Raw genomic sequence first — 13,736 nt, 5'->3', positions numbered from 1 at the left:
TCTTCAGGAGCAACAGAGTCAAACTCCTCCCATACAACCGTCTCAAGACCTGCTCCCGTCTCCTCTCCCTGGACCAACCAGTCGGAGTCCAAGCTTTCCCGAATCCGTGCGACTTTGTCATACAGATACTGCACAAAATCCTCTGCCCTCCCCTCCAGGGGGTCCCCCCCCCTCCAATTGAAGGAGGGAGCGGGTCACCAAAAACCCCTTATACAGGTGCTTCTGGAGAACCTCATTTATTATGCATGAATATTGAGGGCGCCCCTTGTAGCCCGAAAAGCATTCAGAACTGGAAGCATCCCAAGGGGCAATTAAATGCTGTTTTCCACTCATCCCCTTCTTTTATCCTAACCCGATAATACACTTCTCTTAAATCCAATTTTGAGAATATTCTCCCCTTGGAAAGATGGGCCAGCATGTCCTTCATCAACGGCAAGGGGTAGACGTTGTTCTCACAAACAGCATTTAAAGACTTATAGTCTACAACAAGCAAAGAGACCCGACTTTCTTTTTCTGGAATAGCACAGGGGTGACCGTCTTCGGCCATGCCAGCTGAATAAATCCCCATGCTAAATTCTTTTTAATGAACTTCTGCAGCTCCTTGAGCTCTCTAGGAGTCATCGAATAGAGTTTGGGCATGGGCAGCTTAGCTCCTGGCAGGATTTCAATGGCACAGTCAGTGGTACGGTGAGGGGGTAGTTCGTCGGACCTTTCCTCATTGAAAACCTCAGCCAGATCTCGGTATTCTTTTACGGCTGCTGCCACCTCGAACCTTCTCCCCCCTTTTCCTCCTTGGTTCCCTGCCCTGTGCCACAACCTTCCCTTTCGAGAATCTCAATTTTCCTGTTCTCCAGTTTACTCTTGGATTCCAAGTTTTCAAACATGTCATCCCCAAAATCAGGCGCCATTCCACACTAGGGGCTACAATAAATGTCATAGTCTCTGTGTGGTCCCCATTGTGAGTTCAATCGGCCGGGTGGCCAGGATGACTGGAACTCCCCCTGAAATGGACCCATCTAATTACTCAAAGGAAATGGGTTTCTTCAGCCTCCTCACCGGAATTCCCAAATTCCCCACTAGGGTTGGACTGATTAGGCAATGGGTGCAACCTGAGTCTATTAATGCTTTAAGGGCCACTTTCTCTTCCATCTCTGGGCTGAACAGTTCTATGGGTCTGGTGAGTGGCATGATGGGTCTACTTACCAGGGGCTCATCATCTGAGTCGCTGTCAGAAGTTTCTGGCAGTTTTTCTGGTGGGGTTGGAGGTCCTCCTCCCTGGGTTTTTGAAGGCTGGACCTCTACGACCTCGGCGCCTCTCATCGCGGTCTCCCGGGGGAGTGGTGGTGACTTCCCGGGTTTCCCCCCCCAACTCGGTCTGCCCTCAAGATTGGCGCTTTTGAACTGCACTCAGTTGCTCGATGGCCTTCTTTACTACATCTGAAGCAGGCGGTCAAACACAGGTTCACGGTCGGGGTCTTTACCGTCTCCTTTTTTCCTTCTGAGAAAGAACATCTCCAGGTTCGACCCAGTCGCTGTTGGCTACGTGTCAGGTCAATTTCTGCCTCTTCCACCATGATGTACAAACCGTGAAGATGCGCTGGGTCCCCCCGGGCAATGCAGGCCTGGTAGAGATCATCATTGAACAGGCCAATCAACATTTCTTCTGGCCAGTTGAGGTGGCTCGCCAGGTCTTGAAACTCCTCAGTGTACTCGGCCACTGGTCGCCTGGTCTGCTTTATTGTCTTGATGCGTTCCCTAGCTTTCCGATCTGCTAGGGGGTCCTTAAACCTCCGTCTCAGGGCTGCCAAGAACAGGTTAAAAGTTTGGAGCTCAGGTGCATCAGTGTTATGCAGGGTCACCATCCACCTGGCTGCAGTGCCTTTCAGGGCCAGGGTTACGATCCTGATGCATCCGTGATCCCCGGGGATGTCTCATTTGTATTCATGCATGTAGCTCAGGACGTGGGCTAGGAAGAAGCCCAACTGCTGGGGCGATCAATCATACTTTACCCCCAGGGCCGGGACTTTGCAGTTGGGTGGATGAGTTCTCCTTCTTCTAGCCTGGTGTCTGTCTCCTCAAGCTGGGGTGACATGGGCTGGGGTGGCAGCTTTGGCTGCTGCTCCCACAACTTCCAAAGTGCTTGTAGAAAGGCCAGGGTTCACGAGCTCACTCTCCCCAGACCTCTTCTTCTTCATCCCATCCCATACCCACTGAGCCACGGCAGGGATTGGCTTCTTCTTCCTGGAGGTTTTTGAATGCCTCCACCAGCATGCCGATGGCTTAAGAAAATGTTTGGAGCAGCTGGCCTCTCACTCTCCTCTTCACTGATATTGAGTGATCTTTCCATCTCACGCTTCCAACCAGGTTGATGGCTGCCATGCTTGAGGGTTATTTTTCTGGCTTTCATGTCCCAGGCATCCTTCTTCCCAACTCTGATCGGCCATCTCAGTTTCTCATGGGTGTCTGCCTCATCAGACAAACTGGAAGAGTCTGAGCTGCTGCTACTCAGGCAAGCCTTCAGGGGGGCCTCCTCCAAACGCTCGCTTTCCCTTTTCTCACTGCCGTGATTAAATATTATTTTCCATGGTCCCCACAGTAGGAATTGTTCTCCGGGGTTGACCACTTTGCAGATCCTGCCTAATGTAAGGACCTGCCTCCATTTCTCTACCAAGAAAGCAGAACACTTGAAACTGGCATCATTTCAAAAGGAACTTTTATTGGCAGGTACAGAAAGCAGGAAAGCTAGGCAGGATCTGAGGGCTTCCCACCCAAATCAATAGGTTAAACCTGCAAAATAATAACCCCACCCCAACTGTCCATCCGATCGGTTCAAACATGCTAATCCATAAGTGACATTGAGCTGTGGGAAATGAACCAATAAGGTGCCTCTCTCAAGGTTGTTAGGTCTTCGTCGTTTCCTCCCTCTGCACTGAGATAAGGCAGATGGCCCCGAGGCATTCCTTTCACACCCCATAGAGGATACATCAAAGCAGACAGAGAGAGCATTCTACATGCACTACAAAGCCCCCTGGTCTCCCCCCCCCCAGGAGAATGGCAGAACCTGAACAGCTTAACCACAGAGAATATAAGTAATTAATAATTGAGGGTTCTGATACAATGGATGGAAACTAATCAAAGAAAGAAACAACCTAGAACTAAGGAGAAATTTCCTGACAGTTAGAATAATTAATCAGTGGAACAACCTGCCTCCAGAAGTTGTGAATACTCCAACACTGGAAGTTTTTAAGAAGAGACTGGACAGCCATTTGTCTGAAATGGTATAAGGTTTCCTGCCTTATACCATTTCAGACAAAATGGGGGTTGGACTAGATGACCTCCAAGGTCCCTTCCAACATTGTTGTTGTTGTTGTTGTTGTTATTATTATTATTATTATTATTATATCTTTTTCTCCAAAGTCACTTTACTCTATGTTACACAATTTACCACATAGATAGCTAAGGAGAATTCATACAGCTATTTCATAATGAAATAAGAAAGTCCTAGCAGAATTTGGAATATCAAAAAAGATTCATACCACAAGCCATGGATCTTGAGCTCCTCCTGCTTTCTTGGTTAAGATTTCAATCAACTCCTGGACCTCACTTTCATCAAAAAATGTATTTCTGATTATAGAAATCAAAGTTTTGTAGGGAATGTAAGGAATGCTATCATCATCTATGGTAGCTACAAAAAAAAGTTGGTAAAAGAGAAGCAACTTAAATGTTTGAAAGACATACTTATTAGCAAAAATAAATGTTACATGACTGAAAATGTGTGAAGCTTTTCAGCACTCTTTCCTTTATTAATTATTTGGGTGACTTCTTTACAAAAATTGCCTCATATTGTACTAAATCCAATCAACTTGAAAACCCAATATAATGTTATTAATCCATCAACGTGTTGATCTTCCAGTGGAAGGTTAGCCTTGTAATCAATTGAAGCAGAGAAGTTCTTAAACTTGAATTGAAAGGAACCTGATTTTTGGTGCGATTGCCTCATTACTGGCAATCTGATCTCCATTTCCTTTGAACTTCAGCAAATGGACACTGAACACTATTTGTAGTATTCTGAAAGATGGATGCCCTTATACTTTGTAAAATTCTCTTATCCTATCTTTTTACTAAAGAATAGTTGAAGGATTAAGAGTTTCCTGAATTATTTATTATGAGGAATTCCAAGCAATTACATAAAATATGTTATTTACTATTATTTACTACAGTGGAAAATAATTCATCTATCTTGTTCAGAAATATGAAGTTCTACAGAGAAAATCTTGCCTATCAGATTGATTGATTGATTGATTGATTGGCTAATTTAAAAGTCTTATAAAAACCAGATCTGGTATACAAAAGGAAATTAGATCTGAATATTAATGTGCTGAAGACCAAGATGGCTGTGTTTTACAGTAAACAATTGAGTAAATGAGTAAACAACTGCAATGGCAAAAAAATAGAGGAAAGAGTACTATAATTTGTGTTCCTTAGCTAAATATTTATCTGAACACAGGAAGATAATAAAAGATTAAGATGGGTAAATGCTGGTAAAAAGTTAATTGATAGTACGTAGACTGTTTCAAGGAACAATTATTTGTCAAAAAATTAAAATTGCTACATATAAGAGCATACTTCTGACTACCATGTTATATGGAAATAGAGATATAACAGGTAATACACAAGTAAAATGAATGCAGTATAAATAGGTTATTTAAGAAGTGAGTTGTGGTAAAGCAAGAGAGATAGGGTCACATATGATTGGGTGCTGAATGAATGTTGAATAAATATAATAGTGAGTGATAGGTACAAAACAAATAGTTAAGGAGATTTGGTCATATAATAATAGGAATTCAAATCACAAAACAAGTATTCAAAAAAAGAGTGAAAGGACTAAAAGAAGGGGAAGATGTTGCTGGATGATGATGAAATCCTTAAAAAGAGAAAAGTGGAAGTTTAAGGAAAAAAAGGAGCATATGAAATAGTGTGGGGATATGGTAGAAATGAGGATGGAAAAATATGGAGACCTAAAATGAATAGTGACTGCTTCTCAGTTATGGCATTATTTTACTCTGTTAATAGCAGGTTTTGATCTACAATCATACATAAATAAAGAATATAAAATGGAGTAACATATATATGAAGATGTTCTACCTGTAAGTTTTAATATATTTGCAGTAACTGACTTACTTGACTCTCTCTTCTTTTTAACACTAGTTTTCTTTTTATATTCTCTATCATGTTTCAATTCTTCTTGGTTTCCAAGATCTTCTGATGTTTTGACAGTGGCCAAGTTAATAAATGGGCTATGCTGCTGAGATCTCAATGTTGAAAAGGCACTTACTGGCACCTCCTTGGGTTTCCCATCAGAAACCAGTTCATTTGAAGTTGTGTACTTCTTTTCTTTCTTTTTCTTGTCTTTAGGAGACGGGTCTGACTTTTCCACCTGAGGAACAACTGAAAATGATGTAACTGGTAACTGAGAGGCTATTGGTTCAATAATCAAAACTGGTTCAGGACTAGCATCTTTAAAACTATCAGTATTATCCAATCCCAAATCTGGCTCAAGTGTTTTTCCATTAGGTTTTTCCTCCCCCTTTTTCCCTTTTCCTTTCTTTTCCACAGGTCTCTCTTTCTTTTTCTTTTCCATCTTATGCTGGCTAGCTTTTTCCAGCTCCTTGTGCTGTTTTGCCAGAGCTTCTTCATAAGTTGTCTCTTTCATAGAAAAGGTGGACACCAGGAATATTCCAATAGCTGAGATAAACATGAATCCTCCAAAGGCCATGACTGCAAACATCTGAGGGTCATAAAATTCCATTTCTTCTGCCTGATCTTTGTCTGAAAAACACCAGAGGAAGTTAATGCAATCTATAAGGATTCAGTATTTAAGTTACAGCTGTGTTTCACAATCTCGGTAACTTTGAGATGTGCGAGTGTCAATTCCCAGAATTCCCCAGCTACCAAGGTTGAGAAACACTGCCTTACAGTACAAATCAGTCCGTCTCTCTTGGTTCTAAGAAAAAGGTACTCTGCTTCTCTACCAGAAATATTTTATTTGGAGTTGCATAAATAGAACTTGAGATTTCTGCACAAATTAGACACTCTACCATTGAGTTATAACCTCCCCACAACTTCAGTGACTGTAACTTAATACTGAACACTTACATCAATAAACGTTAAGCAAATAGCCCTAAATTTGCTAAACAGAACCAGCCTCAACTGGCCAAGTACAAATATACTATTTGCAAAATACAGCGTTTTAATTTAATAAATTTAATGTAAACATCTAATGTTGATTAATATGATAGTTATAAGTTACTATGAAAGTATACAATAAATCTCAGTAATATATATTATGTACCTATATTAATGAAATTATTTATCTAATACGCAGACTATCACAAAGATATACGAGAGTATAAAGTCATCATTAAAAGCATATGTGATCTAAAACATAAAAGACTGTAAACAATGCAGTCCTAGTTTTAAAAAACCCATAAACATTTTCAGCCTAAACAAACATTTTCTATGTGTTTAAAAATACAGCTTCAAAATAATGGATTTTTCAGTGCAATCAAGACCCATGCTTGCCTGAGAACAATGCAATCAAGGGTTAAGATAATGTCATTTGTGGTAGGATTTGTGACTTGGTGACATCTGCACCACTTAGATATTTTTGCCACCTTGGGTTGACCATTCAAACAAAAAATGTCAATAGCAACAATAAAATGAATGTATTAAGATCTTATAGGACGTTAAGATTCAAACGGATAGACATCTTGTTCATAACATGTCTGATATAACAGTTATTGAAAACCAAAAAGTCTGGTTCATTGATGTACCTACGTATTCCGGGTGATACTAGAAATAAAACAATTGGAAAAAAATAAGAAATATTGGGACTTGTATAAGAAATCTGTTATTATATCAATCATGATTGAAGCCCATGGACTTCAATCAAGGACTTCCTTGATATCTGAAAATACTAAATTTATTAGATCCGAATACCCTATTTTTTAAAAAAACACCCTACTTGGAACTGCCCATATTCTTAGATGCTACTTAGTAATTTTTAGATCCTTGGTTAGGGCTTCAGTTATTATGTTTCCACCAGTCTTAGACTGAGAATCCAACTGCAGGTTATAAGTTTTGATTGTTTACTTTAACATCTCTAATTAAAACTATTGATTCCCAACTCATTTCTCCTAAAGTGCTGTGATTGCAAATGTTTTTTCCTCCTATTGCAAAAGAAGAAAGCAAGCAAAGCAGTAAATAAATTCATGACAGCAATATTTCACAGGAAGCAATCACCCAAGAGAGGCAAGAACAGAATTGCAGAGGAGAAGCAGCAGATAAACTATTATCTACCATGCTTATGTCACTAATGGCAGTATAATAGTTTAATTCAGGGACAGATAAAGTCCTGATAGAGCAAAGGAAATATTGATCTGGAAGCTGAAAGTTTAGAAGAGGGAGGGGGAGGCACCAGCCATCTAAAGTACAGCACACAGAACTGTTTGGCATTCCTCCTACTCTGAGAATTGGACACATCACCATTCTGGGCAGCAGCATTTAGTAGAGCATAGATGCCCTTTGAAAGCCAGAAGAAGCTTTGGGACTCCTGGAGACAAGGTAGATGAGCAAGATGAACAAAATCAGTGACAAGCCTGTCAAAAGCATGCTAAATGGGAAATAATTCCAAAGTACATATCAAACTGCAGTTAGAAATTGAAACAGGCCTTGCAGGTTTTCCTCCCTGCACATCCTAGCATTTGTGGTTTTCCTTCGGAATTTAGGATTCCTGCAAGAACAGCGCGAGTCTTCAGCTTCTTGAAAGCGCGCTGCTGGATTCAGTATGGAGCTATTCCCAGAGATACTTTCCTACAATTACCACGCGTCGCAAGGCTTTTTAGAAACCTGTCCTCCAACCGACCTCTATGCGGTGACGACGGGGCATGTGTGTTAATCCAAAATATCAAACCGACAACCCTACTAAAGAGTGCCTTCTCAGTTTCTTACATTGCTTTTTCGTCCTCCCAACAGCCTGGCGTGGAAATAAAAATGAGTATTTACTCATAAGTCTCCTAGGGAGGGAGTCCGTTTTAGTTCATGTAAGAAATGGGTTCTTTTGTGCAGTAAATTACTCATTTCTTCCATGCGGAGCCCCTCAGCTGCATGTTCTTGCCCTTAATGCGCTCCCCCCCCCGTCCCACAGCTGTGGGGAGTTGCTGTCATTTTCGTTTCCGAGAAAGGAAGGGGGCAACCCACTTAGATTTGACACGTAACGATACGCGTGGACAAGACCAAAAATATCGCTTCTAAACACCGCTATCGCGCAGCGGAAGGAGGGAGCGCTCTGATTTTTACGCTTGCAGTGAAGGGGCTTTACACCAATTTTGGGCATGCATGAACTCCCGATTCCAAGCTGATCTGTTACCTATGCATCTAAATAAATACCTGGTACCCGAATCCCCAGCTCCCCTCAAACTTCTAAAGGAAAACTTGCTCCCTTTTCTACTCACTTCCCGCTACTTTGCGATACCCTGCGCAGCTATCCCAGAAATCTTCCTACTTTGGAAAGGTAGTTACGAACCCTTGTCCGAATTTTCTTCGTCCAACTTCTAAGTCTTTGAAAAATAGTCGAAAACGGCAAAAGAATTCCTTTCCAAAGTAGGTCGTCCGAAATTGCCTATTGATTCCCCGAGGGCAGCCCCAGACGCCTATTGCTTGCGTCGGTGTTGCTAACTGAAGTCGTGGCACTGCGATTAATGCATTAATCAATACGCCTTCCCCCAGGGCCGGCAGCGACAGCTTCTCGGCTCCTCCTCTCTCGACTTCCAGAGCTTTGGGAGGGGAGGCGCTCTGGACGGGTGTCACGGCTGCCAATCAAAGGTATCCCAGCCCAGCGAGCAGAAAGCGAAAAAAGCGGCTGGAGCTGGAGGCGGAGCAGTCGATGGAGCGGGGAGGAAGAGTCGGGAATTTAACGGGTTAAGATAAATAACGGGGGGGAGGGGCTCATGGCAAACAAAAGGAAAGTGCCCTTAGACTAGAGCAAGAGCAGAGATGGATAGAAGTCTCCCGGCATTACTGCTTTAAAGAAATCTTGAACAAATTCGGTTCTAGTCTAGGACAACTAAATGGAATAGAAAAGGAACACCTAGAGTAGTGTTTCTCAATTTCAGCAACTTTTAAGATTATTTATTTGTATCCCACTTTTATTATTTTTACAAATAACTCAAGGTGGAAAAAATATCCACCAAACCTTCATTCTCCTATTTATCCCATCACAACCCCTATTCTGTTTGCCCCTGCCTCATTCTATTAACACCGGTTGAAATTCCAGGCATTCCTAAGGGAGGAGGGAGTTTATGGCTTTATGACGGAGAGAGAGAGAGCAGCTTAATTGCTTAATTGTCCTTCCTTGACGACCAGTTGCTAAGGTAAGTGAACAAAGGGACGGGAAGAATTTTATTGCTCTGGAAAGGGCTCCTTAAGCTAGCAAACTCATGAAGAAGAAGAAGACGTGTTGTTTCTTCGTTACTCTTTAGACATAAAGACTTTAAACACTCAAGTTTCAAATCATTGATTTGCATTAGACAGGGTGGGAGACAGGCTTCAATCTTTCAAGGAGAGAAGAGTGCATAAGGCTCTGCCTGAACTTTAGAAGCAGTTTAAACAGTTCTTTTGTAAACGTAAATAGCTCTGCAGGCAGTCTGATGAAACACTCCTCTCACGTCCCCAAGCTTTGAAATTGCTACGGGGGGGGGGGGAAAGGAGGGGGAAATCTGCCCACGCTCTTTGATTTTAGAAACGCAGCCTTCACAGGCAAGAGTTTTGTTGTTTTAAAACTTGGCTTGCAGAGATGACAGTAAATAACAAGACAATGCTTCTGAATTACACCTTCAGTCACTTCTAGTTACTTTCACATGCAAGAGAGTTTGCTTGCTTCTTTAAAATGTAGATCAGAGGAAAATTAATCTCATCAAATTGCTATTGCTGGAGATCAGAGGAGAATTAAAAATGTCAATTTACTATTCTGTTTCTGGACAGGAAAGTTGCTTCTATTCCAGTCTTTAACAGATAGATAACTCAGAAGAACAAACAAGAGATAATTGCTTTATTCTGGGGATCCTAGACAAAACTTACAGTTTGTAGAGGTGCTTCCAAAATAGGTGGTTCAGCAATCTGTTTGTCCCACAGGTAAATTGACATTAGATTTTCCTCTCTTCTCCCAAGCGTCACATGGTGGGGTGATCGTGGAGTCTGCAGCCGTGTGGCTGCATTGTGATGGTCAAAGAACAAAGGGCTGCCCTCAGGCTAGTGTCCAGGGATGCCTTTGAAGCTCCGCCCCTTGACCCTTGCTCCCTCCCCCTGACCTGTTACATAGAGTTATACAAGATACATAGAGTTATGGTAAACATAGAGTTATACAAGGTTAAATGGATCTATGATCCAGAACAACCCCCATTAGGAGAGTTCAGGGCTTTTTTTTGTCATAGAACGCACGGAACGGCGTTCCGGCACCTTTTTTGGGACGGAAGAACCGGTTCCTTCTAAGCTGTCAGCACGAGTACAGGTATGGCTGCAGAGCGATTTTGCGGGCCCCCAGCGGCCTGATCTGGGCTCTGGAGGCCTTTTCCAAGCCTCTGAAGCCCAGATCCATGGCCGTGGAGCGATTTTGTGGGCCCCAGCAGCCTGTTCTGGGCTACTGAGGCCTTTTTCTGGGGGGCCCTGCAAAATCGCTCCCTAAAGCGGTTTCTTCTCCCCCCCCCCCCGCTCTGTAAAGAGCTTTCGACTGGAGCCGGAGCTGTGCATGAGTTCCAGCACTTTTTTTTTTTTTTTTTACAAAAAAAGCACTGGGAGAGTTGGGCTGAGAGACCATGACTGGCCCACCGACCCAGCTGGCTTTCATGAATAAGGTACTGAAACTGCCTTCTGCTTTCTAGCCTGGTGCCTTAACCACCACATAAAACTGCCTGTGAGATACATGGACTTCAACTCCCAGAATTCCTCAAACAGTATGCTGGGAGTTGAAGTCCATATATTCTAAAAGTTGGCTTGGTTCTTTGAGGAAGAATTTTGTCTTGAAGTTCTTTTAAGGGGTTTCATCTATCGAACCCATGACCTCAAAACTACCTTTCTACCTTAACCACCTTGGGGTCCTGAGCTCCAGTCACCTTCCCTAAGTTGGGGGATAAGCTGACAAAGACTCAGGGAAGATCTAAGCATGGAGAAGAAAGAAGTACCTGTAACCAGCACCCTGGCCATGGCGACTGCCTTAGCAGAGGGAGCGCAAGCCAGCACACCAGCGGAGAAAGAAACATTTGATGCCTAAAAGCAGGGGGCAAGACCAAAGTTGCGAGAGCTGATCTGGTCCTCAGAGTGGACCCTGCCAAGTGGAGACTCCAAGCACCTCGAGGCAACCCTGCCAAAGGCAAGTTCTTTGAAAGCATCCGAAGCCAACTTGAAAGCAGGAGCCTCTCGAGAATCGCGTTCCTTGGATCGTTGGGGAGCCAATAGATTGGCTACCATTGAGGACTTTGGAGAATGGAAGTACCTGTCTGCAGTCCGTAGCCAATCAGTGGAGAAGTTGGTGGAGAGATTCAAGAGGCTAGAGGTGAGTGGAGAACAACTTTCTCTTCGCATGCAAGTGAACACGATGATTGGCAGACCCGATGCCTAAGAGAAGCCCCAGACCCACCAATGGAGTACAGGCAGCTTCCCTATCCTCGAAGCTACCAGCATTAACCTCCAGCCCCGTGAGAAAGGAAAGCCCTGGCCACCACTCTGAATGTGGCAGTTCAAAACATTGTTGCTCCTCTAGGACTCCAGATTGCCACTCATAACACAAGAGCCCAGCCAGCAGAGAAGCCGTGGTTGGCGTTGATCATCATGATCCCTCGACAGGCACCACCACCGTAACAGTTCCAGGGGCAGGATTATGATGACAGCCCTGTCGAGCGGCCCCAATACCGAAGCCTGAGCCACCACGAGCGACTTTTGATGGCAATCCGGAGAAGCTGATCTTCTTCCTTAATCAAGTACGTTCCCACATGAATCACAATGCCAATTTCTACCTGAATTCAGTTGTTACGGTCGACATGGTTGCAGCCAATTTGGAAGGGGAAGCATCTGAGTGGCTAAACAATCTGTACAATGAGAAAGCGCCAGAACTGGGGAACTTCCATCTCTTCCTCCTTGGATTAAGAGCCAGGTTTGAGGACCCATCCATAGCCCTCAAAGTGGAGAAACAAATTCACAATATAAAGCAAGATGGTAGACCTGCATTGGAATACGTATGAGAGTTTCGCAAGGTAGTAGATCGGATAGAAAGGTGGCCTGAGCAGTCCCTAGTGCACCACTTCAAAGAGGGGCAAGATGATTACCTTTCTCAGGCCTGTGTCTATCGGGCTGTCCCTAATCAATTGCAGGAGTGGTATCAGGCAGCAATAAGGTTGGATGTCGAGCTTGTTCACTATAAGAAGCCACCACCTCAGGAAGCCGGGCTGAAACAAGAGCAGACCAGGCGGCCGCCTCCCCCAAAATCCCCAACCATCACGGCTGCGGAGTCCCCCAAGCCACCTGCTGGTCCACCAATCAAGTGCTTCAGATGTGGACAACAGAGGCACCGAGCAACAAATTGCCCGATCCCATATCCCCAACAGGGAAGCAGATCGGGACCACCGGTGAGGAAGAAACCAGCTTAATAGCTGGCGAAAGAAAAATCAAACTGGATCACACAAGAACCCATTTCCCAGGTCACCTTGCCCACACAGGAGAGCACCGAGGCCCAAGCTGGACCTGCTACTGCTCTGCCCTCCTATGACAGCGATGACGAAGGGGAGAATGACCCGATGGTGAGTCGATCCATTCCACTTTTTTCTCTCGCTGCCAAATTCATAGTCCCTAAGACAGGTGTACAAGTGGATTTGAGAGTTCTAGTGGACTCTGGATGTTCCCAGTGCATTATCAGCTTGCCACTTGCCCTTAAGATGGGTATATGGGCAAGATTGCTTTCCAAGCCTGTGAGATTTGAACAAACAGATGGCTCTTTAATGGGAAGAACTTTAGTCACACAACTGACAGAGGCTATACGCTTAGAAATAGGTGAACATTGGGAGTTCATTCGTTTCATGGTGGTTCCGAAGATGACTGAGGCTATGATTTTAGGTCTAGCCTGGTTAGACAAATGGAAATCTTTTATTTGGTAGGAAAAGGCAATGAGGACTGTGAGATTACCCATAGGGCCCAAACCCCTTCTTGATTCAGCTGTTACTGGAGAGTCTAGGGCTAGGCCATTCACCGAGTTAGCAAAGATAGCTACCATGCCCCAGCCAGGAGAACCACTCGTCCCCAATGGATCTTGCGGAGGTATTTAGCGAGAAAGAGTGCGATGTCCTGCCACCCCACCGGCCCAATGACTGCCCCATAGAACTATTACCGGGCGCTAAACTCCCAAAGCCGAGAATGTACGCCATGACCCCCCTCAAAATGGATGAACTGCAGCAATGTGTGTCAAGAGGATTCATTGAGCCGGCCAAATCTTAAGTGGGGGCCCCCGGTGTTATTTAAAGAGAAAAAAGACAGGTCGCTTCGTCTCTGCATAGACTATAAAGGGTTAAATTCTGTAAGCATAGAGCAGGGCTTTTCAATCTTTTTACCTATTGTACCACTTTTAGGATATGACAATATTCGAGTACCTCCTAGCAAGGTGTCAAAAACTTGATGACCAAAAAAAAAACCTT

The 13,736-nt window shown here is 43.7% G+C and overlaps 2 protein-coding genes across 6 annotated transcripts in view; one reads left to right on the top strand and one right to left on the bottom strand.

Moving 5' to 3' along the window:
- Positions 1 to 13,736, bottom strand: part of RRBP1 (ribosome binding protein 1) — a 114,073-nt gene that overhangs the window by 82,317 nt on the left and 18,020 nt on the right. For 2 of the 5 annotated variants that reach the window (XM_015828898.1, XM_015828928.1), the window contains exons 1-3: positions 8,585 to 8,798; positions 5,182 to 5,829; positions 3,537 to 3,685 (exon numbers count right to left, since the gene is read on the bottom strand). In XM_015828898.1, the coding sequence (XP_015684384.1) occupies positions 3,537 to 3,685; positions 5,182 to 5,809 (777 nt within the window). In that variant the 5' untranslated portion in view covers positions 5,810 to 5,829; positions 8,585 to 8,798. Of the gene's footprint in view, positions 1 to 3,536; positions 3,686 to 5,181; positions 5,830 to 8,513; positions 8,799 to 13,736 lie in introns of those variants that run through there. The other 3 variants (XM_015828904.1, XM_015828912.1, XM_015828919.1) reach the window with 3 other exon arrangements.
- MGME1 (mitochondrial genome maintenance exonuclease 1) overlaps positions 10,872 to 13,736 on the top strand; it is a 70,493-nt gene continuing 67,628 nt past the window's right edge. Inside the window, exons 1-3 of the mRNA XM_015828871.2 lie at positions 10,872 to 10,910; positions 12,423 to 12,677; positions 12,768 to 12,848. Coding sequence (XP_015684357.2) covers positions 10,872 to 10,910; positions 12,423 to 12,677; positions 12,768 to 12,848 — 375 coding nt within the window. The remainder of the gene's footprint in view (positions 10,911 to 12,422; positions 12,678 to 12,767; positions 12,849 to 13,736) is intronic.

Source organism: Protobothrops mucrosquamatus, unplaced genomic scaffold (assembly GCF_001527695.2).
Source record: "Protobothrops mucrosquamatus isolate PMUCROS unplaced genomic scaffold, P.Mucros_1.0 scaffold_226, whole genome shotgun sequence".
NCBI classification, from domain to species: domain Eukaryota; kingdom Metazoa; phylum Chordata; class Lepidosauria; order Squamata; family Viperidae; genus Protobothrops; species Protobothrops mucrosquamatus.
The sequence above is the reverse complement of the archived record's forward strand: the minus strand, read 5'-3'. Positions and strand labels throughout refer to the sequence as shown.